General features: G+C 44.7%; 1 protein-coding gene across 3 annotated transcripts in view; it reads right to left on the bottom strand.

The window, feature by feature from the left end:
* LOC118390079 (LHFPL tetraspan subfamily member 7 protein) overlaps window positions 1-26593 on the bottom strand; it is a 178102-nt gene that overhangs the window by 134835 nt on the left and 16674 nt on the right. For 2 of the 3 annotated variants that reach the window (XM_035780273.2, XM_052457010.1), the window contains exon 2: window positions 5082-5220. In XM_035780273.2, the coding sequence (XP_035636166.1) occupies window positions 5082-5220 (139 nt within the window). Of the gene's footprint in view, window positions 1-5081; window positions 5221-26593 lie in introns of those variants that run through there. The other variant, XM_052457009.1, reaches the window with a different exon arrangement.

Raw genomic sequence — 26593 nt, 5'->3', positions numbered from 1 at the left:
TGACGGAATGCGCCGTCAGCGTGTGATTTGGATAAAACGTTCGTAGGGCTAGCAACAAGGCAGCCAGTTGAGGATCTGAAATTCGAGCCTTCATAGTCACAGTTGTCTAGCTGTAATCCCAGGTAGACAATCCGATGACTTTGCCAGGGCTCACTCTTTTCCCAATTCACAGCGAACCTCAGACGTGTGAGATGAATCACTGTCTGTGTTGTGTGTGCGATCGCCAGCTCTGCTGACGGGGTGAGAACCAGTAGGTTATCTAGGTAGGTTTGTAGCCTTATCCCTTGACAACGCAAAAGTTCCAATGCCGCCTCCACGCATTTGGAAAAGGTGCGAGGTGCCAAGTCTTTGTTGTGGATACATTCCAGAAGACATTTTGTCGTAATCATTCGAAAGGGCCGTTTGGCTACGCTCTCATTGAGAGTGCGTAAATACAATATTGGCCAATATTGGCTTTTTTGGCACTAGGAAGTAGGTCGAATATAGCCTGCTGTTCCTTTGCTCTTGGGGAACTACTGTGACTGCTTCCTTCACCAAAAGTTTCATAATCTTTTTCACAAGAGCGGCTACTTTCTCTGGCGTTTTCATCACAGTCTCCAGCATGCCCGAAAAACGGGAGGAGTTCGGTGGAATTGGATGGCATAACCCTTCTCCAGCATCCGGCTTAGCCAGGGGGAGAGGGTGCAGCTTCGTTGCCACACTGTGTAATGCTCTGAGAGCGGGAGAGCCCAAAGCTGTGGTACAGACAGTAGAAAGGACCTGTATTCCTCTACGGCCCAAGTCGCCGCTGTCCCACGACACTGATGTGGTGGGACAGCCCAGGGTGGGCCCCCTCGAAAGGAGGAGGAAATTTTGGCGCTTTCTGTGAGAACCGGGGGTGCCGACACTTTGGTTATATGTGTAACCTTGTGGTTCCAGCCCTCCATGAACGCAGCATGGGTCTGAGCTGCACTAACTGAGACGCCTGCCTGAGTTAGAGTGCAGTCCCCCAACAGCGATTGCGTCATCGGCCCAACATGGGGCTGTGTACGCAAGCTGCTCTTTAAGCCCTTAACCACATTACTCCTGGGGGTACAGGGTTTTTATGAGGTATAGCAAGAGTGTCCGCTTTGCTGCCCTCGTGCCATTTCCACAACATCCTCATGTGTGTGCTCAGCTATGCACTCATGATGGGTGGTGGTGAGAGGAAGAGAGAGAGAGATAGAGAGAGAAGGAACCTGAATGGTCTGAACCTGAAGTTTGTTATGGAAAAGAGGTTCTCTTGTGACAAAGGTAGATGGAACACATTCTTTATTAACAACTGACACATTGGCTCCTCCACCCCCTTTGCAGGGGTGGGGGAAGAGCAGTGGGCGCTGTCACACGAAGTGCTGCGCTCTCTCCCGTCCTCTCCCCCTCGTCCCGTCATGGCCGTCGTCTCTTCTGGCTGCACCGAGGCCATCAGGGCGAGGAAATGAAAATCTCTCTCACCGGTGGAGCCTCTGCCATCTCTGATGCTGCCGGAGGGGCGCAGCCCGCTCCTGGTGCACCGGGTGCTTCTGCTCAGGTCAGGTCTACTAGAGAAGGTGGAGTAAGGAGGCTCTTTTGAACCTGCTCTAGACCCTCCTGTCAATGGCAGGTGTCTAGCGAGCTGCATCTTCTCCTCCTCTAGCTTCCCAAAGCGTGCCGCCCGTTTCGGTCTAGAGTATGGGCCGCCCACCATCATATTCTCCTCTGGGTTGGGGGGAATGGGGGGCAGTGTATTTAGACGGCTCGCGGCCCGCACATTGAGCCCTGTAAAGTCAGAGCGCAAAGAGGCCATTGTGTAGGAGAGGGCTGCTAAGAACTCTCTTCCTCACCCAAGGATGTGAAATTCCCCTCACTCTCCCTAGGGAGGGGGCCATGTCAGCCTCGGTCAGTAGACTGGATTTTTCCCGGAGAAGAACCCAGACACTTCCCAACATCTTCGCCATCTCCGGAGGCGCCGTCGTCATATGACGCCTCAGAACCTGAGGCTAGCACAGACATGGCGTCTTCCAGAGGGAGATCTACCCTGCAAAAACCCCACAGCTGTTTCCTCTCCTTTAAAGAAAGGAGGGTGCAGCTTACGCATTCCAGGGGATCTGTGAGGTCGCCCCTAGCGTACTGCGAATCCAAACACACGACACATAAGTTGTGTGGGTCCATAGACGCCATAGTGGAGCAGCGACACTGTGCTCTTAATTCAAATATATTTTGGGGGTAGAAAAGGCGTGCTCATGAAGGATGACGTTGAGACCATGATATCGACGGCGTGTTTGTCCTGAGTCTTCTCTCTTCTCTTCTAGGATTCTTCAGTCCAGTCCTGTCACTGAAGATAATGGGAGGCTGATTGTGGGGAAGCATCCCATTATATTAGTACACCTGTACTCCTATTGGCTGCAGGTGTGTGCATAATTTTCTCTCAGGCTGTTCGCTGCCTAGGCAGCAGGGTAAACCACTAGGAGCAGAGCTCCCCTATGTGGCAGAGCTCCACAATATAGAAACAACACCAACTGGCATTCAGTCAGTTCAAAGTATGACAAAGTAATACCACATCAACACCAAAACTGCTTACACCAGGATATGAACACTGAAGATTTTGCTGTGTAGTGAGAGAATCAGGGGGGAACTGACTGAGTGCTAAAACTGTGAGAGTTGTGAGACTTGTTCATTTCTAAACTACAAGGTGTGGCAAAAAAATCCAAAGGTTTTCAAAACAGGAAATCCAGGAATGTTTCCAAAGAAAGTGTCTGAAAAGCCCAGTCTGCAAAAGTGTTCGAGGGGATTTTTTTCTCAGACTGGACATATTTCAGGATAGTACAGTTTTCAATCTAGGAAATAAAGCAGTACTTTATTAGCCAGTCCTTTCTCCACTCTCCTCCTCTCTGTTATAATTTACTGTATGATTCTGGGAACATCCGAAGGTGGGGGGAAATAAACCATATTTTGGTAATCCAACCAGTTGAACATATGCGTTGGTACTTAATGAATATGATGTCAGTTCGGTTGTCATCTGAGACATTCTCATCAATGACAGGATGACATAAACTGTACAGTGGAAAGTCTACACATTATAGTTATCAGGTTCACATGGATTTGTTGTGCAATTGAAATGTTTGAATATGAAATGGGATGAAATGTGATTTTTACCTTCTAAAATGTGAAAATTGTGTTTTCATGAGTGAATTAGGCCCGACTCAGTGGTCCGCCCATGTGAAGAGACATTGGTTAAACTATGAAACACGCCCTCCTCTCCCTTCCTATATAAAGCCTTGACGACAATATAACTTGCTGTTCCGGGTACATTCGGATGATGATCCGATGTCAGAAGGGTTCAGATAATAACTACAGAACGAAGCCAACCTCAGCGTGAGCTTTGGTTACGAATGGTATGAATTTTGAACTCTTATTCACTACAGAAGTGATACCTCCTAGCCGTTCAGTTAGCAACAGCAGCTGCAAACGTGGGCTCGGAAAGAACAGAAGGAATATTCCATCTACCACACAACGACATTACTATAACGTATCCAATTTACCACCAGAGACATTCTTCCGAGGACAGGAAGATCTCTGTTGGCCAACACAACCAGCATCTACAACCAACCTACCGAAGCACAGCTCAGAGTAAATATTTATTGTATTTTCCTTTTCCAAATGGCCGGTAATTTAGAATGCACAAGATTTTGTATTTACGATAGAGTAGCTGCCTACGGCCCAATAGACATCGCTTCTCCCTTTGTTCTTCAGTCGTCCCGCTCTTTCACTCAAACCCAGTCCCCTTTTCTTTGTGTAACCTGCTCCGTACTCTTGGGACGTTTTCCTTTATGACATAATTTGTATTCAATGTATGGTTCATTCTGTGTATATGTAATTCTGTGTGATTAGTTAGGTATTTAGGAAATAAATAATTCAACCCAAGAGACTGAAATAAGGTGACGATTGATATTGACTGCCATTGATGTAAAATATTACTAGGTCTTTAACAGTTTATTCGGAAGATAACAGCTCTATAAATATTATTTTGTGGTGCCCGACTTTCTAGTTAATTACATTTACATGATTAGCTCAATCAGGTAATATTAATTACACAGAAAGGATTTTATAGAATAGCATGTCGTATCACTTAATCCGGCATAGCCAAAGACACAACAGTAGTGTGTGTCCTTCAGATATCCTAACCTCACACAATGTGATAAACACGTAACTACAGACAAACACACATGAACGGACAAACGTGCGCACACACTCTATACAGTGAGTGGAAGGCCTATGCACCAGGGTGGTGGGCAGCGGCTCGGGCTGCTTAGTTTACTTGGCTGGTGTCGTGTGTACATCACATTAAACCCTGAGCATCTCATCACCAGTAACCATGCTTAGTTTACTTGGCTGGTGTCGTGTGTACATCACATTAAACCCTGAGCATCTCATCACCAGTAACCATGCTTAGTTTACTTGGCTGGTGTCGTGTGTACATCACATTAAACCCTGAGCATCTCATCACCAGTAACCATGCTTAGTTTATGGGGCTACTTCTCTGTTTGAATGGAAGCAGGGCCTTGATAAGACACACGTCCTCCTGAACCAATGACCTGTGTTAAGGGTCTGTAATTGTCTTTTTCCTGCCTCCTCTAAATCTCCCCAGTGCCCTCCTCATATCGCTCTACGCCAGCATAACACTTCACTCCACCACCGCACCGCAGCCCGTAACCTAGCAACGGCCCGCTGGAGGCCTGAAGAGCAGCAGCTTCCATTTGGTTTGGTGTGAGTGATGTGCCTTGGCAACAAAGTGAGCTCCTCTTCACTTCAGATGATAGGCATCTTTATCTGTGTGTTGCTCGTAAGTATCTGTACACTGAGCTGTCTCTTACCTATAGAGAACACTGAGGTTGAACATGTAGCCTATCTAGCTCACTAAAGAAGGTCCAAGCAGAGAAATGTGACCAAGGTACTTCATTCATAACTAATGCCTTCTTATGATTCACCTTGAACTTGTATGTCAGCCGTTGATTAAACAAATCAATCTACCGTCTAGGTAATAGAAAGTGTGTGTGTTGTTTGTGAAGTGTTTGTTCTGTACTCACCCGCAGTCATCTGCATGTATCCAGCCAGTGTACAGATCCTCCTCTCACAGCCTCCGCTGGGCAAGAAGATGGTGATGATGGCCAACAGGGAGCTGACCGCCAGTACAGCACATCCTCCAGAACAGAGCACTACACTCGTCTGAAACACACAGAACATTTAATCAGATGCTTTTATCCAAAGACATTGTCAATAGTGACTGTGACACATACAAGTGTAGTAGGTATACAGTTGAAGTCGGGAAGTCTACATACACTTAGGTCGGAGTCATTAAAACTAGTTTTTCTACCACTCCACACATTTCTTGATAACAAACTATAGTTTTGGAAAATCGGTTAGGAGATCTACTTTGTGCATGACACAAGTAATTCTTACAACAATTGTTTACAGACAGATTATTTCACTTATAATTCACTGTATTACAATTCCAGTGGGTCAGAAGTTTACATACACTAAGTTGACTGTGCCTTTAAACAGCTTGGAAAATTAAAGACAATTATGTCATGGCTTTAAAAGCTGATAGGCTAAATGACATAATTTCAGTCAATTGGAGGTGTACCTGTGGATGTATTTCAAGGCCTATTTCAAACTCAGTGCCTCCTTGCTTGACATCATGGGAAAATCTAAAGAAATCCACCAAAAGAATTGTAGACCTCCACAAGCTTGGTTCATCCTTGGGAGCAATTTCTAAACGCCTGAAGGTACCACGTTCATCTGTGCAAACAATAGTACGCAAGTATAAACACCATGGGACCACGTAGCCGTCATACCGCTCAGGAAGGAGACGCGTTCTGTCTTCTAGAGATTAACATACTTTAATGCGAAAAGTGCAAATCAATCCCAGAACAACAGCAAATCAAATCAAATCAAATCAAATTGTATTTGTCACATACACATGGTTAGCAGATGTTAATGCGAGTGTAGCGAAATGCTTGTGCTTCTAGTTCCGACAATGCAGTGATAACCAACAAGTAATCTAACTAACAATTCCAAAACTACTGTCTTATACACAGTGTAAGGGGATAAGGAATATGTACATAAGGATATATGAATGAGTGATGGTACAGAGCAGCATACAGTAGATGGTATCGAGTACAGTATATACATATGAGATGAGTGTGTAGACAAAGTAAACAAAGTGGCATAGTTAAAGTGGCTAGTGATACATGTATTACATAAGGATGCAGTCGATTATGTAGTGTACAGTATATACATATGCATATGAGATGAATAATGTAGGGTAAGTAACATTATATAAGGTAGCATTGTTTAAAGTGGCTAGTGATATATTTACATAATTTCCCATTATTAAAATGGCTGGAGTTGGGTCAGTGTCAATGACAGTGTGTTGGCAGCAGCCACTCAATGTTAGTGGTGGCTGTTTAACAGTCTGATGGCCTTGAGATAGAAGCTGTTTTTCAGTCTCTCGGTCCCAGCTTTGATGCACCTGTACTGACCTCGCCTTCTGGATGATAGCGGGGTGAACAGGCAGTGGTTCGGGTGGTTGATGTCCTTGATGATCTTTATGGCCTTCCTGTAACAACGGGTGGTGTAGGTGTCCTGGAGGGCAGGTAGTTTGCCCCCGGTGATGCGTTGTGCAGTCCTCACTACCCTCTGGAGAGCCTTACGGTTGAGGGCGGAGCAGTTGCCGTACCAGGCGGTGATACAGCCCGCCAGGATGCTCTCGATTGTGCATCTGTAGAAGTTTGTGAGTGCTTTTGGTGACAAGCCTAATTTCTTCAGCCTCCTGAGGTTGAATAGGCGCTGCTGCGCCTTCTTCACGACGCTGTCAGTGTGAGTGGACCAATTCAGTTTGTCTGTGATGTGTATGCCGAGGAACTTAAAACTAGCTACCCTCTCCACTACTGTTCCATCGATGTGGATAGGGGGGTGTTCCCTCTGCTGTTTCCTGAAGTCCACAATCATCTCCTTAGTTTTGTTGACGTTGAGTGTGAGGTTATTTTCCTGACACCACACTCCGAGGGCCCTCACCTCCTCCCTGTAGGCCGTCTCGTCGTTGTTGGTAATCAAGCCTACCACTGTTGTGTCGTCCGCAAACTTGATGATTGAGTTGGAGGCGTGCGTGGCCACACAGTCGTGGGTGAACAGGGAGTACAGGAGAGGGCTCAGAACGCACCCTTGTGGGGCCCCCGTGTTGAGGATCAGCGGGGAGGAGATGTTGTTGCCTACCCTCACCACCTGGGGGCGGCCCGTCAGGAAGTCCAGTACCCAGTTGCACAGGGCGGGGTCGAGACCCAGGGTCTCGAGCTTGATGACGAGCTTGGAGGGTACTATGGTGTTGAATGCCGAGCTGTAGTCGATGAACAGCATTCTCACATAGGTATTCCTCTTGTCCAGGTGGGTTAGGGCAGTGTGCAGTGTGGTTGAGATTGCATCGTCTATGGCAAAGGACCGTGTGAAGATGCTGGAGAAAACAGGTACAAAAGTATCTATATCCACAGTAAAACGAGTCCTATATCGACATAACCTGAAAGGCCACTCAGCAAGGAAGAAGCCACTGCTCCAAAGATTGTACTTTTTGAAGAAATGTCCTCTGGTCTGATGAAACAAAAATAGAACTGTTTGGCCATAATGACCATCGTTATGTTTCGAGGAAAATGGGGGAGGCTTGCAAGCCGAAGAACACCATCCCAACCGTGAAGCACGGGGGTGGCAGCATCATGTTGTGGGGGTGCTTTGCTGCAGGAGGGACTGGGGCACTTCACAAAATAGATGGCATCATGATGCAGGAAAATTATGTGGATATTTTGAAGCAACATCTCAAGACATCATTCAGGAAGTTCAAGCTTGGTCGCAAATGGTTCTTCCAAATGGACAATGACCCCAAGCATGCTTCCAAAATTGTGGCAAAATGGCTTAAGGACAATAATGTCAAGGTATTGGAATGGCCATCACAAAGCCCTGACCTCAATCCCATAGAAAATTTGTGGGCAGAACTGAAAATGTGTGTGTGAGCAAGGAGTCTCTTCATTCATTAGGCCTTAAGTCTGTCTCACACTGACTGTCTCTGGCTTTGATAAAGCTGCTGCATGTCCACCTTCATACATCTATTCCTACCCCCCGGAGAAAATGGGGACGGTTGCCTTCATTGTTTGATGAAGGTAAGAAAAAAAGGAGAGATATGAAAAAGCAGCAACCCCTGCTGTTCTGAGATAAGTTACTCTATACTCTATTTAGAGCAGAGATGCAATAACTACAACAGAATAACTTGGTTGAGATTAAATGAGTTATCTTTATCTATCATACATAAAGTATCACCCTCTCCAACACTGTCATTTATAAAGCTCTTACATTGCACTCAAAGCACTCACAGTCACAATAGTGAGTGTCCTTTATAAGTGTGTCTGGTGATTGTGGAAAGAAATTCATATGCAACCTTTTTAGAATTGTGTCATTACCTTCCAAGAAAAATAATTGTGCCGCTGAATAGCTCCATCATTACGAAGGAGTCAGAAAGAAAAGGAGGAAGGAGATATGTGCTGTTACACTGGGTTAAATCAACGTTTATTAATGGATCATAATCCAAGCAATAATCAATAGTGAACAATATTGATTTACGATGATGGTGATGATGACGATGATGGTAATGACAAAGGTGCTGGTGCTGCATTGCTGATATTATGAGAGGAAGGTATGCAGACTAGGCTAACGGATATAGAAAAGCCATTCAATATTATGTTCTTTATTCACTTTTCCTCTCTCACTAAAATGATATTGATGTATGCATGGGAATGTCTAGTTCTTTCCCTCGTTGCTGGGTCCTGCTTGGCTCACAGCCTCCTAGTGTAGAGCCTAGTTGCCTCCCTGCCGGGCTCTTTTACATTCACAGTGACACATAAAAAAAATATGCTGGGCCTTATAGAGCAGAGTAGAGGAGAGGGAAGGGGGGGGGGGTGCAAGGCTGGAGTGGGAAAGGCCATCTATTCACCACAGTATTATAGTCCCCAAAATACATACCCACTTAGCAGAAGCAGTCATTTGCTATATGGAGCTACAGGTTACAGCATATTTCTCCACTACCAGAAGAGTTGTTTGTGTGTTTCTGTGGCTATCTTGTTTCATTCAGCAAATTAACTGGGAAGCAGTAATAGATTTATTCACATGGCATTTTGCACTTGCCATGTAAAGGAACTCCCGAGATTAATAAAGCCTATCACATTTGTTGCCCTGTTGGCGTCTATAAAACAAAACCTACATTTCAATCTACGCGGCCAACATCAATCAAGTCTTCACATGTGTGTTTCTCGGGAGCATGTGTCAGAAGTGTTCAGCTGTTGATGATACAAACACGTTATAATGACCTCATTATCATCACATCGTTTACTTACAGACAAGACAGAAAGAAAGACCTGAGAGGCCCTTTTCCACTGCTGCATTGTGGCATGCTGCACACTGCTTAGAGCACAGTTACTTAGTAGAAAATTGGGTTCTAATAGCACTGACATTTTCAGTGATGCTTTCTAAATAGATTGTAATTATATGTGAATAACTACGCAGAGCACTGAAACAGCACAACAAGATGGAGATGGAGAAAGTCAATTTGAAGTCACACTGAAGAGGGAAATTGTAAAAACAAAAATGTCTATTCTGATTTTGGTGGAGAACATGAGGAGAATGAATAGACAGTGGAGAACATGAGGAAAATGAATAGACAGTGGAGAACATGAGGAGAATGAATAGACAGTGGAGAACATGAGGAGAATGAATAGACAGTGGAGAACATGAGGAGAATGAATAGACAGTGGAGAACATGAGGAAAATGAATAGACAGTGGAGAACATGAGGAGAATGAATAGACAGTGGAGAACATGAGGAGAATGAATAGACAGTGGAGAACATGAGGATAATGAATAGACAGTGGAGAACATGAGGAAAATGAATAGACAGTGGAGAACATGAGGAGAATGAATAGACAGTGGAGAACATGAGGAGAATGAATAGACAGTGGAGAACATGAGGAGAATGAATAGACAGTGGAGAACATGAGGAGAATGAATAGACAGTGGAGAACATGAGGAGAATGAATAGACAGTGGAGAACATGAGGAGAATGAATAGACAATGGAGAACATGCGGAGAATGAATAGACAGTGGAGAACATGAGGAGAATGAATAGACAGTGGAGAACATGAGGAAAATTAATAGACAGTGGAGAACATGAGGAGAATGAATAGACAGTGGAGAACATGAGGATAATGAATAGACAGTGGAGAACATGAGGAGAATGGACAGTGGAGAACATGAGGAGAATGGACAGTGGAGAACATGAGGAGAATGGACAGTGGAGAACATGAGGAGAATGAATAGACAGTGGAGAACATGAGGAGAATGAATAGACAGTGGATAACATGAGGATAATGAATAGAAAGTGGAGAACATGAGGATAATGAATAGACAGTGGAGAACATGAGGAGAATGAATAGACAGTGGAGAACATGAGGAGAATGAATAGACAGTGGAGAACATGAGGAGAATGAATAGACAGTGGAGAACATGAGGAGAATGGACAGTGGAGAACATGAGGAGAATGAATAGACAGTGGAGAACATGAGGAGAATGGACAGTGGAGAACATGAGGAGAATGAATAGACAGTGGAGAACATGAGGAGAATGAATAGACAGTGGAGAACATGAGGAGAATGGACAGTGGAGAACATGAGGAGAATGAATAGACAGTGGAGAACATGAGGAGAATGAATAGACAGTGGAGAACATGAGGAGAATGGACAGTGGAGAACATGAGGAGAATGAATAGACAGTGGATAACATGAGGAGAATGAATAGACAGTGGAGAACATGAGGAGAATGAATAGACAGTGGAGAACATGAGGAGAATGAATAGACAGTGGAGAACATGAGGAGAATGAATAGACAGTGGAGAACATGAGGAGAATGAATAGACAGTGGAGAACATGAGGAGAATGAATAGACAGTGGAGAACATGAGGATAATGAATAGAAAGTGGAGAACATGAGGATAATGAATAGACAGTGGAGAACATGAGGAGAATGAATAGACAGTGGAGAACATGAGGAGAATGAATAGACAATGGAGAACATGAGGAGAATGGACAGTGGAGAACATGAGGAGAATGAATAGACAGTGGAGAACATGAGGAGAATGGACAGTGGAGAACATGAGGAGAATGAATGGACAGTGGAGAACATGAGGATAATGAATAGACAGTGGAGAACATGAGGAGAATGAATAGACAGTGGAGAACATGAGGAGAATGGACAGTGGAGAACATGAGGAGAATGAATAGACAGTGGAGAACATGAGGAGAATGAATAGACAGTGGAGAACATGAGGAGAATGGACAGTGGAGAACATGAGGAGAATGAATAGACAGTGGAGAACATGAGGAGAATGAATAGACAGTGGAGAACATGAGGAGAATGAATAGTGGAGAACATGAGGAGAATGAATAGACAGTGGAGAACATGAGGAGAATGAATAGACAGTGGAGAACATGAGGAGAATGAATATACAGTGGAGAACATGAGGAGAATGGACAGTGGAGAACATGAGGAGAATGAATAGACAGTGGAGAACATGAGGAGAATGAATAGACAGTGGAGAACATGAGGAGAATGAATAGACAGTGGAGAACATGAGGAGAATGAATAGACAGTGGAGAACATGAGGAGAATGGACAGTGGAGAACATGAGGAGAATGAATAGACAGTGGAGAACATGAGGAGAATGAATAGACAGTGGAGAACATGAGGAGAATGAATAGACAGTGGAGAACATGAGGAGAATGAATAGACAGTGGAGAACATGAGGAGAATGAATAGACAGTGGAGAACATGAGGAGAATGAATAGACAGTGGAGAACATGAGGAGAATGAAGACAGTGGAGAACATGAGGAGAATGAATAGACAGTGGAGAACATGAGGATAATGAATAGAAAGTGGAGAACATGAGGAAAATTAATAGACAGTGGAGAACAAGAGGATAATGAATAGACAGTGGAGAACATGAGGAGAATGGACAGTGGAGAACATGAGGAGAATGAATAGACAGTGGAGAACATGAGGAGAATGGACAGTGGAGAACATGAGGAGAATGAATAGACAGTGGAGAACATGAGGAGAATGGACAGTGGAGAACATGAGGAGAATGAATAGACAGTGGAGAACATGAGGAGAATGAATAGACAGTGGAGAACATGAGGAGAATGAATAGACAGTGGAGAACATGAGGAGAATGAATAGACAGTGGAGAACATGAGGAGAATGAATAGACAGTGGAGAACAGCCCTATGCTGTTATATGAGGACATTATTATCACTTCTGCATCTAAAGTAGATATATAGGAAACACTGGCCCAGGGTGGTCAGCCCTGTGGTATAAACCATACACAGTCACTCACACACATCCTAAAACACTAACACAAAAGCACACGGCCCCACACATCCCGATGGTCAGGGCTGGGGCTCAGTCATGAAGACTGTTTTATTGGTTTCCTACTCCTAACAAATCCAATATCACATCCAAGGCCTGTACTAGAGAGTAATAGCAGATACAGCACAGCTGTAGACCTAAATAAACCAAGGAACTTGAGTAATAAAGTAACATTCAGGTGGAGGCTCCATGGGTAACCTTTTCAAATCAAGTCAAGGAAGCCAAGGATTACACACTAAATAAAGGCTAATAACATTTCATTGTTATATACTTGGGAGTTATACAATTGGTGGTTTGGAAGGCGCTGAGCATAAGTGCTGTTGCAGCCATAAAACAACCTATCCTCCCTCCAAAGAAAGAATCACAATAGTATTTCCATGGAGCTTGTGAAAGTGCACATCCTAACCTTATTGCTGTTATGATAGCAGCATACAGACCAGGCCATTAGTGCTCTCTGCATACACACACACACACGCACACACGCACACACACACACACACACACACACACACACACACACACACACACACACACACACACACACACACACACACACACACACACACACACACACACACACACACACACACACATACATACATACATACATACATACATACATACATACATACACACTGTACTTACATACATACATACCCTTGACATAAACAACCCAGCCTCTTGACATTCTAAAGCATCACCTGTATAAAGGACTCTGGGTAAAGTGAGTTCATACCCACTGCAGCCTAACTTATGGTACTCAACTGACGTGTGGGTGCTGTTGTATGTAAACTGTTATTGTTTTGCATACTGTAAGGGATGACACAGACCCAAAGCACAGCAGCTATGCTGGGCGATATTCTCTCTCTCCCTGTCGTCTCTCTCCACACCTTCCTTTTAGTTCTGTCCCTCCACTTGGCTAGCTCGACCCGGGGCACATCAGCATTCGGTGAAGAAACAGCGTAGCTGGCGACCACAGTCAGTGTCAGCCTTGACATCTCTCTGTGTCTGCCTCGGCGCCTCGGCGGTGTCTGCCGAGCCTCAGCGGTGTCTGCCGAGCCTCGGCTGTGCTATAATGTTCTGTTGCCCATTCCCTCTGTCACACACCTCCAAAAACAGAACTTTACACTGTCACATCACACACACACACACACACATACTAACCCACACACGCTTACACAAAGTTCACTTTACCCTGAGAGAGGCTGAGTGAGGCTTGTTTATGGCTCTGTAGCTGACGCGTACACACACAGCTGGGACAGGCCCCTACTCCCTCATCTCTCTCTCCCTCTACCACACTTTCTCTCTCGCTTTTTCTCTCTTTTAATCAGTTGTTCCTCCTCCCTGATACTCTGTACTTGTCTTGTAACTTCATCATTTTCCGGACTATCTTTATAACCCTGCCAAAATGGTCACACAAATGCCGCTAGACCCCTAAATGAACGTGCTGAATAATACATCTATCTCCTCATTGATCTTTACTTGGGGAGAGTCGCCTAGTAGAGACAGAGGTTTGTGTGCATCTGTGTGTGTCGTGTCAGACTGTCCCCTGAATGGCTGACAAAAGCCAACACCAAGGGCCCATGCTGAGAGAATACAAGATGGAGAGAAAATGAGGGATAGGGCGGAGGAGATTAATGACCTGACAAGTGGAAGGAGTGTTCATTTATATGTTGAGGACAGCCAGGCCCCAGACAGAACATGACATTCAGAAGGCACTTATGAAGAGGACATGGGAATGTTCTTCAGTTTCCCTTGAAACCAGACACAGATACAACAGGCAAATTCCTAAAAATGCACCTATGCAAATGGTTGTGCCTGTAAATGTTTATTGTCCTCATTGAATAATAACTGGTGAAGTTAACATGTTATAACATAGGATGGTCGGCGGTTACGAAATGTCATTAATTTGATTTACGGTGTTCCTATTCCCTCAGATCCTGTTCCACAGTAATTACCCTCTTCAATAACATGCTGAAGGTGAATGCTGATTGGAATGCTAATCTGTGACATGTATTTCCAGGCCTAGTTTAGCAGCAGGGGTTGGGTTCCCATAGAGCCAAGTGGAGTGGAGTTTCCTATAATCTCCCCCATAAGGGGGAAACTAACCATCCCATTCTGGGCAAGTCAGTGGGGGTAATACTAAACTGCCTATCATTGTCATAAGGAATCCACTATATTCGTGGCTGAAATAAGGCCCTGCTGGTAAGGTGACACGCTTTAATCAAAACACACAGCGGGAATCTGAAGTCAGCCATTCAACTTTCTCACTGGCTGAATGAACTGGGGTGAGCTCTCTCTCTCTCCTCATTGTTTTCCCAGCAGTTTGCCCCCGGTCAGTCCCTCCCTCCAGCAGGCAGTAAGAGCCAGAACCAGGTGGGGGTGTTGGTGCTGGTGGGGGGGGGGGTCAAAAAGTCAAGTTCAACCCACAAAGCAGAGCCACTCTCGAACCCAGACCCCCGTGTGTGTGTGTGTGTGCGTGTGCGCGTGTCTACATGTGTACATGCATGTCTACCCCAGTCAGACATGTGGAGTGGCCTCTCAGAGCCTTCCCCTACAGGCTGCCTAATCCTTTCTACAGCTATACAGGACATAAAAGCAGGAGTGCAGAGCCACTGACCGATGGACAGAGGCCCTCTTTAGGACTGCATCCACACAGCCTGAGGAGTGCATTCCACAACTGAGCCCCCTCTTCCCCCTTGTCGTCCCAGTTTCCCTGGCCTGGCTCCACTCTGGCCTCAGCCACAGGCAGCTGTCTTCTTGTCAGGGTCACTTACCACCTGCTGCCTGGAACCCCAATGGACGCCACAGTCTGTGTGCTTTGGAACGGCTGAAGGACCGACACGGCCTCTTCATGGCCTCCTACTGCAGGTGAGTGGGTCTAGTTGCTCTCATACTGTCTCCCCTAATGCTGATGCATTATTGCAGTTTTTTACTTCTTTGAGCAAATCACAGAAATGTAACTCCAGACTGCTATTCAGTACCTTCTCTGAGTCTACAGGCCTAAATGCAAGGTCAGGAACAAAAGCACCTCAGCAGGAAGCTGAAGGTACCGCACAACTTGGGCAATGTCTGATCAAGACAAATGTGGAAATAATGTATTCGATTCCCTCTGCAATGAACTATGAGAAGTCCGAGATGGAGAGATGCATATTCTAAACATTTCCATAATATCTGTTGTTGTGGGTGCTGGAAGCAGCAGCAGCAGGAACTGAGTGTGCAAACAGCACCATCATCCCACAGGAGACGTGATGTCTTTATACAGATGCCAGAGCTATAGAAACCTATTGAATGGCTGTTGCATAAGACTGGGGAGAGGATGGCTATGGGCCACAGTACAGAGCTAACTTCAGCTGCTATTTTAGAGCCATATTATTCTTCAAAACCGCTCTTTTGTCTCCTCAACATCCTCTTAAAATCAGGAAGCATTGCAGCCCGTGCAGCCCGTGTCTTTATTCGATCAACGACATTTAGTTTTTAGTAGATCAAGAGCTACATTTCCTTAGACACATCGTCACATATACACTGCTAAGATAAAACGCTAAGAAATTGGACTACTTTTTTGGCCAATTCTCATTGGTCCACAAGGAGTAATAAAATAGCATCCCCACATTATACATAAGGCTAATCAAGGACGATGTAACCGTAATCAAATACCCATCTGTCAGCTCTGTCCACCCACACTAAACATTACACACCACGTCTGCACTTCTATTGGAAATGACTGTAGAATACACGGATGAAAACACTACAGCACAGCCAAGCTCACACATATCTAGTCACATCACCACTGCAAAAGCCTTAACGCTCAAACACAGGCTCAGTTCGTCCAGCTGTATCAGGACTCTATAGTTGTAAGACGGTTTCATGTAGCCTACAGTATTCTCCCCCTCACCATCACACCCCCTCTCTCCCTCCCTCCATCTCCCCCTTCCTCCCTCCCTCTCTCCCAAACCTCTGAAGCCGAGGGCTTACACCCATTAGAAGACAGCCACCACATCACACACAAAGCCCCTTCTCCCCCACCCATCTCCCCCCACTCTCAATTAAATGGATGTTATTGTTCCAGGGGGAGGCAGGCACAGGGTCAGGTACAACGGATAAAATAACCACCTCTTCCCTCACCCGACTGGCTCCCAAACTCCCTCCCCCATTCCTTCTAACTCATGTACTTCCTTCCTACCCACTCCAATGGATTGTGGAAAATAATAGATCACACGGCGGTCAGATCCGATCTAATGGATGGTGCAAACTGTCTTCACAGAGCTGTGTTAATGAGGATATCCCAGTCCCAGTCTCAGACTAGCCAAGGGATTGGGCGAGAGCCTCTGAAAAGGCTTCTTTTATAACAGGTTAGTGGGGGGCTGTCAAAGAGAGAGAAAAGGGGAACCGCAGGCTCACTTTCCTCCTTTTTCTTCTTCTCTTTCAATAGAGGACTAATTTCATTGATACTTTATTCCCATCCCCCCCCCCCCTAATTCTCTTGATAACAAACAAACATAGCATTTTCTTTTTGCTTTGAGGCTCATGCTAAACAGAGAACGGAGAAAAACACATGGGAATATAGAAGTACAGAAAAAGCAAGCAGATATATGAACAGTAGTCATTCAGAATGGCATGTTTGCATGAAGTTGAGGGTGGAAATTATAGAAATCTGCCTGATAAATAAGCCAAATAAATCAAAGTCAACTATGTCTGATTGTGCTAATTATAGTAAAACTATGTAGCTACGCATGTATGTCTGGCACACTTACAAACAGCAGGTAGAATACAGAGGCAGAATCCTACAATTATGTTGGATTTATTTCTTAGACTAAGCAGCACTCTGAGCTGTACGAAGAAGAGAGCAGAGGGGAGGGCATGAGATGAGAGGAGGAGTGAGAGTTGAGAGGAGGATAGGGAGCAGAGGGGAAAGAGAGAGATGAGAGGAGGAGAGAGAGCAGAGGGGAGGGCATGAGATGAGAGGAGGAGAGAGAGTTGAGAGGAGGATAGGGAGCAGAGGGGAGGAGAGAGAGATAAGAGAGCAGAGGGGAAAGAGAGATGAGAGGAGGAGAGAGAGCAGAGGGGAGGAAAGAGAGCAGAGGGGAGGAAAGAGAGCAGAGGGGAGGAAAGGGGAGGAAAGAGAGCAGAGGGGAGGAAAGAGAGCAGGATAGAGTTGAGAGGAGGAGAGAGAGCAGAGAGGAGGAAAGAGAGCAGAGGGGGGAAAGAGAGCAGAGAGGAGAAAAGAGAGCAGAGGAGAGGAGAGAGAGATAAGAGAGCAGAGGAGAGAGAAAAGAGAGCAGAGGAGAGAGAGAGAGAGCGATGAGAGGAGGAGAGAGAGCAGAGGGGATAAAAGAGAGCAGACGAGAGGAGAGAGAGATAAGAGAGCAGAGGGGAAAGAGAGAGATGAGAGGAGGAGAGAGAGCAGTGGGGAGGAAAGAGAGCAGAGGGGGGAAAGAGAGCAGAGAGGAGAAAAGAGAGCAGAGGAGAGGAGAGAGAGATAAGAGAGCAGAGGAGAGAGAAAAGAGAGCAGAGGAGAGAGAGAGAGAGCGATGAGAGGAGGAGAGAGAGCAGAGGGGATAAAAGAGAGCAGACGAGAGGAGAGAGAGATAAGAGAGCAGAGGGGAGAAAGAGAGATGAGAGGAGGAGAGAGAGCAGAGGGGAGGAGAGAAAGATGAGAGAGAGATGAGAGAGAGATGAGAGAGATGAGAGGAGGAGCGAGAGATGAGAGGAGGAGAGAGATGAGAGGGGAGGAAAGAGCAGAGGGGAGAGAGAGAGATGTTAGGAGGACAGACAGATGAGGAGAGAGCGGTGAGAGGAGGAGAGAGAGACGAGAGGAGGAGAGAGAGAGATGAGGAGAGAGCGGTGAGAGGAGGAGAGAGATACAAGAAGAAAAGGATGCAGAGAGAGCGGTGAGAGGAGGAGAGAGAGATGAGAGGAGGAGAGAGATACAAGAAGAAAGGGATGCAGAGAGAGCGGTGAGAGGAGGAGAGAGAGATGAGAGGAGGAGAGAGAGATGAGAGGAGGAGAGAGAGAGATGAGGAGAGAGCGGTGAGAGGAGGAGAGAGATATGAGAGGAGGGGAGAGAGATGAGGAGAGAGTAGTGAGAGGAGGAGAGAGATACAGGAAGAAAGGGATGCAGAGAGAGCGGTGAGATGAGGAGGAGAGAGATACAGGAAGAAATGGATGCAGAGAGAGCGGTGAGATGAAAGGAGGAGAGAGAAGATGCAGAGAGAGTGGTGAGAGTAGGAGAGAGAGATGAGAGGAGGAGAGAGAGATGAGATGAGAGGAGGAGAGAGATACAGGAAGAAAGGGATGCAGAGAGAGTGGTGAGCTGAGAGGAGAGAGAAGATGCAGAGAGAGTGGTGAGAGTAGGAGAGAGAGATGAGAGGAGGAGAGAGAGATGAGACGAGAGGAGGAGAGAGAGATGAGATGAGGAGAGAGAGATGAGAGGAGGAGAGAGAGATGAGATGAGGAGAGAGAGAGATGAGGAGAGAGCGGTGAGAGGAGGAGAGCGATACAAGAAGAAAAGGATGCAGAGAGAGCAGTGAGAGGAGAGAGAGATGAGAGGAGGAGAGAGAGATGAGAGGAGGAGAGAGATACAAGAAGAAAGGGATGCAGAGAGAGCGGTGAGAGGAGGAGAGAGAGATGAGAGGAGGAGAGAGAGATGAGAGGAGGAGAGAGAGAGAGATGAGGAGAGAGCGGTGAGAGGAGGAGAGAGATATGAGAGGAGGGGAGAGAGATGAGAGGAGGAGAGAGAGAGAGATGAGGAGAGAGCAGTGAGAGGAGGAGAGAGATACAGGAAGAAAGGGATGCAGAGAGAGCGGTGAGATGAGGAGGAGAGAGATACAGGAAGAAAGGGATGCAGAGAGAGCGGTGAGATGAAAGGAGGAGAGAGAAGATGCAGAGAGAGTGGTGAGAGTAGGAGAGAGAGATGAGAGGAGGAGAGAGAGATGAGATGAGAGGAGGAGAGAGATACAGGAAGAAAGGGATGCAGAGAGAGTGGTGAGCTGAGAGGAGAGAGAAGATGCAGAGAGAGTGGTGAGAGTAGGAGAGAGAGATGAGAGGAGGAGAGAGAGATGAGATGAGAGGAGGAGAGAGATACAGGAAGAAAGGGATGCAGAGAGAGTGGTGAGATGAGAGGAGGAGAGAGAAGATGCAGAGAGAGCGGTGAGAGTAGGAGAGAGAGATGAGAGGAGGAGAGAGATGAGAGGAGGAGAGAGAGATGATATGAGAGGAGGAGAGAGATACAGGAAGAAAGGGATGCAGAGAGAGCGGTGAGAGTAGGAGAGAGAAGATGCAGAGAGAGCGGTGAGAGTAGGAGAGAGAAGATGCAGAGAGAGCGGTGAGAGTAGGACAGAGAGATGAGATGAGTAGAGAGAAGATGAGAGGAGGAGAGAGAGATGAGATGAGGCGAGAGATACAGGAAGAAAGGGAAGCAGAGAGAGCGGTGAGAGTAGGAGAGAGAAGATGCAGAGAGAGCAGTGAGAGTAGGAGAGAGAGATGAGAGGAGGAGAGAGAGAGAGATGAGGAGAGAGCGGTGAGATGAGAGGAGGAGAGAGATACAGGAAGAAAGGGATGCAGAGAGAGCGGTGAGAGTAGGAGAGAGAGATGAGAGGAGGAGAGAGAGAGATGAGGAGAGAGCGGTGAGAGTAGGAGAGAGAAGATGCAGTGAGAGTAGGAGAGAGAGATGAGAGGAGGAGAGAGAGATGAGAAGAGGAGAGAGATATGAGATGAGAGGAGGAGAGAGATACAGGAAGAAAGGGATGCAGAGAGAGCGGTGAGAGTAGGAGAGAGAGATGAGGAGAGAGCGGTGAGAGTAGGAGAGAGAAGATGCAGAGAGAGCGGTGAGAGTAGGAGAGAGAAGATGCAGAGAGAGCGGTGAGAGTAGGAGAGAGAAGATGCAGAGAGAGCGGTGAGAGTAGGAGAGAGAAGATGCAGAGAGAGCGGTGAGAGTAGGAGAGAGAAGATGCAGAGAGAGTGGTGAGAGTAGGAGAGAGAAGATGCAGAGAGAGCGGTGAGAGTAGGAGAGAGAAGATGCAGAGAGAGCGGTGAGAGTAGGAGAGAGAAGATGCAGAGAGAGCGGTGAGAGTAGGAGAGAGAAGATGCAGAGAGAGCGGTGAGAGTAGGAGAGAGAAGATTCAGAGAGAGCGGTGAGAGTAGGAGAGAGAAGATGCAGAGAGAGCGGTGAGAGTAGGAGAGAGAAGATGCAGAGAGAGCTGTGAGAGTAGGAGAGAGAAGATGCAGAGAGAGCGGTGAGTTAGTAAAGGAATGGAAGATACTGTATTCTAATTATTTTCCAATCCACATCAGTTGTTTCTGTAATACTGTACAAACCCACACACTTATAAATACAATGTTCCCTTACTCTGGAAGGTCTGATAGTAACAACATTTGTTTTCACCGTGGGTGTTTTATTTACCAACAGCATGATTAGATATGCATAATCTCACCATACTGTACCCACCCCTGTTAGTTATGGTAAACAGCACATGACTTTCCCCCTTTCTTTAAAAATGAATTAAATGGATTATCAAAAACATGATAAAAGGCTCCTTCTCCATCCATACACACTAAAACGTAGTATTTTCTCTCCGATTAACAGAACTTTGTAATAATCACTACAAAGCCTTCGAAACGCAGAATGTAGGATTAGAAGTCATCTGACAGGAGTGTTCTGGGTTCTGAGGTACAAGAGTCAAACATCAAACAGCTCTTTTGAGTAAGTTGGAACAAAACTCTGGAGAAAATGTTCAGTTTATGAGAGAAAACTATATGAGAATATTGTCAACCAGTCAAAAAGGATCAGAGATTTGTCAGCCTAGTATGGAGACAGATGGTTAGAGAGTGTGTGATTGAGGCCGTCACTGAGCGTACCTCTCATGCTCTGTCCACCCAGACTCACACTGCCAGGCAGCTGCTGTGTGACCTGGCCTACCACTGGTCCCCAATGAACATTTCAGAATTCATGTACATGGTACAATGTCATAACAACTGGAAACGCTACTTTATCAGCCTTGGCCCCCAACACTACTGCTTAACTACTGCTTATTAAAGCAGCTAACAGACTAGTTGGGATAAAACTATCATCCATCTACAGGTAACTGCCAAAATAAAGGAAATACCAACATAGTGTCTTAATATGGCGTTGGGCACCACGAGCCACTAGAACAGCTTCAATCCGCTTTGGCACAGATTCTACACGTGTCTGGAACTCTATTGGAAGGATGCGACATCATTCTTCCACCAGAAATTCCATCACTTGGTGTTTTGTTGATGGTGGTGGAAAACGCTGTCTGAGAGAGATGAGAGGAGGAGAGAGAGATGAGATGAGAGGAGGAGAGAGAGAGATGAGGAGAGAGCGGTGAGAGTAGGAGAGAGAAGATGCAGAGAGAGCAGTGAGAGTAGGAGAGAGAGATGAGAGGAGGAGAGAGAGATGAGAGGAGGAGAGAGAGATGAGATGAGAGGAGAGAGATACAGGAAGAAAGGGATGCAGGGGAGGAGAGAGATACAGCTGTAATCGCAGCAAAAGGTGGCGCTACAAAGTATTAACTTAAGGGGGCTGAATAATTTTGCACTCCCAATTTTTTTGTTTTTGATTTGTTAAAAAAGTTTGAAATATCCAATAAATGTCGTTCCAATTCATGATTGTGTCCCACTTGTTGTTGATTCTTCACAAAAAAATACAGTTTTATATCTTTATGTTTGAAGCCTGAAATGTGGCAAAAGGTCGCAAAGTTCAAGGGGGCCGAATACTTTCGCAAGGCACTGTATCTCCTATTCTAGCCATGGTAGAAAAAATAATGGGTAACTGGCCATTTTTTATACCTGACCCTAAGCATGATGGGATGTTAATTGCTTAATTAACTCAGGAATCACACCTGTGTGGAAGCACCTGCTTTCAATATACTTTGTATGCCTCATTTACTGAAGTGTTTCCCATATTTTGGCAGTTGTATATAGCAACATGTTCAACGGCAATTAACTCTCTAATCCAAATCAATGTAAGGATCCTTCCTATAAGTCCAGGATAGTAAAGAAGAAAGTTTCAGACACCTGCTTGCTTTTTTCAAAATAAATAAAAAATTGGAGTCCGTCATACTTTCAAAAACATTACAAAGAGGAACCTTGGAGTCCGTCATACTTTCAAAATCATTACAAAGAGGAACCTTGGAGTCCGTCATACTTTCAAAACATTACAAAGAGGAACCTTGGAGTCTGTCATACTTTCAAAACATTACAAAGAGGAACCTTGGAGTCCGTCATACTTTCAAAACATTACAAAGAGGAACCTTGGAGTCCGTCATACTTTCAAAACATTACAAAGAGGAACCTTGGAGTCCGTCATACTTTCAAAACATTACAAAGAGGAACCTTGGAGTCCGTCATACTTTCAGAAATCATTACAAAGAGGACCCTTGGAGTCCGTCATACTTTCAAAAACATTACAAAGAGGCACCTTGGAGTCCGTCATACTTTCAAAACATTACAAAGAGGAACCTTGGAGTCCGTCATACTTTCAAAACATTACAAAGAGGAACCTTGGAGTCCGTCATACTTTCAAAACATTACAAAGAGGCACCTTGGAGTCCGTCATACTTTCAGAAATCATTACAAAGAGGAACCTTGGAGTCCGTCATACTTTCAGAAATCATTACAAAGAGGAACCTTGGGGTCCGTCATACTTTCAAAATCATTACAAAGAGGCACCTTGGAGTCCGTCATACTTTCAAAACATTACAAAGAGGAACCTTGGAGTCCGTCATACTTTCAAAAACATTACAAAGAGGAACCTTGGAGTCCGTCATACTTTCAAAAACATTACAAAGAGGAATCTTGGAGTCTGTCATACTTTCAAAACATTACAAAGAGGAACCTTGGAGTCCGTCATACTTTCAGAAATCATTACAAAGAGGAACCTTGGAGTCTGTCATACTTTCAGAAATCATTACAAAGAGGAACCTTGGGGTCCGTCATACTTTCAGAAATCATTACAAAGAGGAACCTTGGAGTCCATCATTATTTCAAAACATTACAAAGAGGAACCTTGGAGTCTGTCATACTTTCAGAAATCATTACATAGAGGAACCTTGGAGTCCGTCATACTTTCAAAACATTACAAAGAGGACCCTTGGAGTCCGTCATACTTTCAAAACATTACAAAGAGGAACCTTGGAGTCCGTCATACTTTCAACAACATTACAAAGAGGAACCTTGGAGTCCGTCATACTTTCAGAAATCATTACAAAGAGGAACCTTGGGGTCCGTCATACTTTCAGAAATCATTACAAAGAGGAACCTTGGAGTCCGTCATACTTTCAAAACATTACAAAGAGGAACCTTGGAGTCCGCCATACTTTCAAAAACATTACAAAGAGGAACCTTGGAGTCCGCCATACTTTCAGAAATCATTACAAAGAGGAACCTTGGGGTCCGTCATACTTTCAGAAATCATTACAAAGAGGAACCTTGGAGTCCGTCATACTTTCAGAAATCATTACAAAGAGGAACCTTGGGGTCCGTCATACTTTCAGAAATCATTACAAAGAGGAACCTTGGAGTCCGTCATACTTTCAAAACATTACAAAGAGGAACCTTGGGGTCCGTCATACTTTCAAAATCATTACAAAGAGGAACCTTGGAGTCCGTCATACTTTCAAAACATTACAAAGAGGAACCTTGGGGTCCGTCATACTTTCAAAATCATTACAAAGAGGAACCTTGGAGTCCGTCATACTTTCAAAACATTACAAAGAGGAACCTTGGAGTCCGTCATACTTTCAAAACATTACAAAGAGGAACCTTGGGGTCCGTCATACTTTCAAAATCATTACAAAGAGGAACCTTGGAGTCCGTCATACTTTCAAAACATTACAAAGAGGAACCTTGGGGTCCGTCATACTTTCAAAATCATTACAAAGAGGAACCTTGGAGTCCGTCATACTTTCAAAATCATTACAAAGAGGCACCTTGGAGTCCGTCATACTTTCAAAACATTACAAAGAGGAACCTTGGAGTCCGTCATACTTTCAAAATCATTACAAAGAGGCACCTTGGAGTCCGTCATACTTTCAAAACATTACAAAGAGGAACCTTGGAGTCCGTCATACTTTCAAAACATTACAAAGAGGAACCTTGGAGTCCGTCATACTTTCAAAACATTACAAAGAGGAACCTTGGAGTCCATCATACTTTCAAAATCATTACAAAGAGGAACCTTGGAGTCCGTCATACTTTCAAAACATTACAAAGAGGAACCTTGGAGTCCGTCATACTTTCAAAACATTACAAAGAGGAACCTTGGAGTCCGTCATACTTTCAAAACATTACAAAGAGGAACCTTGGAGTCCGTCATACTTTCAAAATCATTACAAAGAGGAACCTTGGAGTCCGTCATACTTTCAAAATCATTACAAAGAGGAACCTTGGAGTCCGTCATACTTTCAAAACATTACAAAGACGAACCTTGGAGTCTGTCATACTTTCAAAACATTACAAAGAGGAACCTTGGAGTCCGTCATACTTTCAACAACATTACAAAGAGGAACCTTGGAGTCCGTCATACTTTCAAAACATTACAAAGAGGAACCTTGGAGTCTGTCATACTTTCAGAAATCATTACAAAGAGGAACCTTGGAGTCCGTCATACTTTCAAAACATTACAAAGAGGAACCTTGGAGTCCGTCATACTTTCAAAACATTACAAAGACGAACCTTGGAGTCCGTCATACTTTCAAAACATTACAAAGAGGAACCTTAGAGTCTGTCATACTTTCAGAAATCATGACATGTCTCGAGGTTAGATGCTCTACACAGAGGTAAATTAACTGAATTGCTGTGTTTGAAACAAAGTTGCATCAGCTTGTAACATAATTTCCTTATGAGGAAGAGAGAGAGAGAGAGAGAGAGAGAGAGAGAGAGAGAGAGAGAGAGAGAGAGAGAGAGAGAGAGAGAGAGAGAGAGAGAGAGAGAGAGAGAGAATATTCTCATCATTTCGATTGGAAATGATGCAACTGAACAACAATACGCTGTGGAACCTTAGCCGTAAAGGAGGGGTTTGTCACTATGTGCTGGGTGCTTAATTAATCAGAGTTAACTTGTTGTGTTCAGAGGCCTGGGATAAATTGGGAATAAAACTAATCTTATCCAGTCGTTACTGACAGACTATAACCACTGCACTATTCCCTACTGGGATCTACACAGAATATGAGCGAATTGGTAGTGGATTAACTACTTGCTTTTTTGTAGTTTGAAATCAAAATAATTGGGAACACTCATTTTATTTTAGGCCATTGTGTTAAAGAGGTAATCATTAGTGGCTGTCTTGTTTAAAGTTGTTGTCAAAGTTTTTGTTTTGGTATAACAAAAAAATGGAATAGATTACAAACAAACTCCTTGCTGTAGATTACCTCAGAAACAACCAGAGTCAGCTCTACACTTGTGGTTATTACCTGAATGTGTCATGATAACAAACGAGCAAGGATGGATTACAGAAACGACGCCTCCAGCAAATCATACTTTCAAAAGCTTAATTTGCCAGGCTTCCTGAGTTGCTCTGACAACAACAGGTAGATATACTGGACATTTAGCTGTATATATTTCAAATATCAGCTAAACAGGTTGTGTCCCCTCTACCTACATGTAGTGTTAATTTAACTCTACAGAATTCTACTCCTAAAGAATTTTTTTTAAAAATTCTCAAGCTGCAGGAATCGCCTGACTCTTAAAGATGTTTAAAAAGGCTTTGAAGCACTTTGTGTTTGAGCGCTTTAGAAGAGTACCCTGAAAATCATGTTTGATATTTTTCTTTGGGTAGAGAGAAAGAGAGAGAGCTAGATCCAATTTCTATAGAGACAGCCATGGAGGGCCCACATGGGCCTCCCTAAATCATCTATAATTCAAGATGATATAATCAAAAAGAAATGCTGTTCTCCCTCTTTTAGATGCTGGCTACAGTACATCAACCTTGTACAACATTTGTTGGGTGATTTACAGCATTAGTGCTGAAGTGTTCTTTTCCACTCTTGCTTTCCTCCATTATCCCTGGCCTCTGTGCAGTGACTACTGATGGAGACTAGCTCATGGCTACAACCTGAACCTGGCTC

Source organism: Oncorhynchus keta, chromosome 11 (genome assembly GCF_023373465.1).
Source record: "Oncorhynchus keta strain PuntledgeMale-10-30-2019 chromosome 11, Oket_V2, whole genome shotgun sequence".
NCBI classification, from domain to species: Eukaryota; Metazoa; Chordata; class Actinopteri; order Salmoniformes; family Salmonidae; genus Oncorhynchus; species Oncorhynchus keta.
This window is presented reverse-complemented; position numbering and strand designations above follow the sequence as displayed.